Here is a 1,843-nt window from a genome sequence, read left to right on the forward strand (position 1 = left end):
AAAATGTTTTGTTAGGTAATTGAAAATATTAAACATATTCATATAAAAAAGTCACACTTTAAATAAAAAATAAAAAACTTTTTAAAACAATAAATTCACTATAAAGTTGTATTCTTTCTATCTTAAAATATTAATGATGATTATTTATTAATTTCTTTCATTAATATACTTTTACTTATTATATTTAAACTTAATTACTTATTCTACTAAATGCAATTATTGAATGTAAAATATAAATTATTTTGTCCGAAACAATGGGATAGTAAACCCAAAATGAGATGTGCTACCTGGCAAAATAAGAAGAAGCCAACGAGTAGCAACTAGAAACCTAGTTTTGTGGTGAGGCTGAGGTAACAAGATTCATCTTCACTCTTTTCGTTCAATCAATTTCTCAAACACCTTCTCTTCACTCTCTCACAACAATGGCAACCTCTCTCACTTTCTCCAGGCTCCTTTCATCTTCCACCACCACATCACTCTTATCTCCCAAAACCAGAACCCTCTCTTCCACCTTCACCCTCCCTCTCAAATTCAACCGTCTCCACCCAAAACCCCTCAGATTCTCCTCATCCCCAAAAATCTCCGCCACAATCTCCGTCGGCGACAAGCTTCCCGAATCCACCTTCTCTTTCCTAGACCCCGCCGGCGAGGTCCAAACCATAACCGTTTCCGACCTAACAAAAGGCAAAAAGGCCGTCCTCTTCGCCGTCCCGGGAGCCTTCACACCCACCTGCTCTCAGAAACACGTCCCGGGATTCGTCCAGAAATCAGCCGAGCTAAAAGCGAAAGGCGTCGACACCATCGCTTGCATTTCGGTGAACGATGCGTTCGTGATGAAAGCGTGGAAGGAGGATTTGAAGGTGAACGATGAAGTGCTTCTTTTGTCTGATGGAAATGGGGATTTCACTAGGGCAATTGGGGCTGAACTCGATTTGAGTGATAAACCTGTTGGATTGGGGGTTAGGTCAAGACGTTATGCTTTGTTGGCTGAAGATGGTGTTGTTAAGTTCTTCAATTTGGAAGAAGGTGGTGCTTTTACTTTCAGTGGTGTTGATGATATCCTTCAAGTTCTCTGAAATTTTTGGGTTGTAGCATGAGTTTCTTGTTTCTTCAATCGGTTTAGGTTGATGCACTTTTTTAGATTTGGTTTTCTTAATAATAATGTGGATTTGATTTGACCTAATTTGTGTTAATTGGTGTTGTTTTATGCGATAGTAATTATCATTATCTTGTGCCGATGATAAAAAGTTGAATTTTTGTGGTGATTTGATGCAAACTTAACCATGGGTCTAAACATGCACTAATTGGTTGAATAGTTGATAATTTACTGCATCATCCAAATCATTTTTGTGGTTGAATAGTTAGAAATATCTTTGCTTTATTTTCTAAATGTGATTTAGGAGTTGTTATAATGTTAGTTTGATAGAAAGCTGTTGGATAACAAGAATATGAATGGATGAAAAACAAAGTTGAACTTTGTAACAGTTAGATAGATGAGGCTGTAAATGGTTTAACTTCCTAGTAGTAGTAGTAACAATGAGCCTCTCAATTTGTGGCACTTTTCTTCTCTTGTCTATTATTTGGGAACATGAAAGATAAGTAAAGTAGACAAAGCTTTGCTTTTTCGGTTGAGATCAGAACATGGAAAATCAGGATGTATGACTATGATTGTTGTTATGGATGTTTGGTTATTTGAAACCTAGATTGAATTAGGATATAGAAGCCACGAGTCTTATTATGCAGTCCAAAAGACTGCACTAATGTGACGTGACTTTCTTTTATTTCTTCATTACTTTTATGAAGTATTGTACTCCTAACATGTTTAAGTCTTTAGATCAAGGAA

The 1,843-nt window shown here is 36.5% G+C and overlaps 1 protein-coding gene across 1 annotated transcript; it reads left to right on the forward strand.

Annotated features, from left to right (window-relative positions):
* Window positions 1–261: 261 nt before the first annotated feature.
* LOC127125697 (peroxiredoxin-2E, chloroplastic) lies at window positions 262–1,227 on the forward strand. Its single transcript, XM_051054498.1, has one exon. It carries the CDS (start codon window positions 423–425, stop codon window positions 1,074–1,076), a length of 654 nt encoding a protein of 217 aa, XP_050910455.1. The 5' UTR covers window positions 262–422; the 3' UTR covers window positions 1,077–1,227.
* The last annotated feature ends 616 nt before the right edge of the window (window positions 1,228–1,843 follow it).

Source organism: Lathyrus oleraceus, chromosome 3 (genome assembly GCF_024323335.1).
Source record: "Lathyrus oleraceus cultivar Zhongwan6 chromosome 3, CAAS_Psat_ZW6_1.0, whole genome shotgun sequence".
Classification (NCBI taxonomy): Eukaryota; Viridiplantae; Streptophyta; class Magnoliopsida; order Fabales; family Fabaceae; genus Lathyrus; species Lathyrus oleraceus.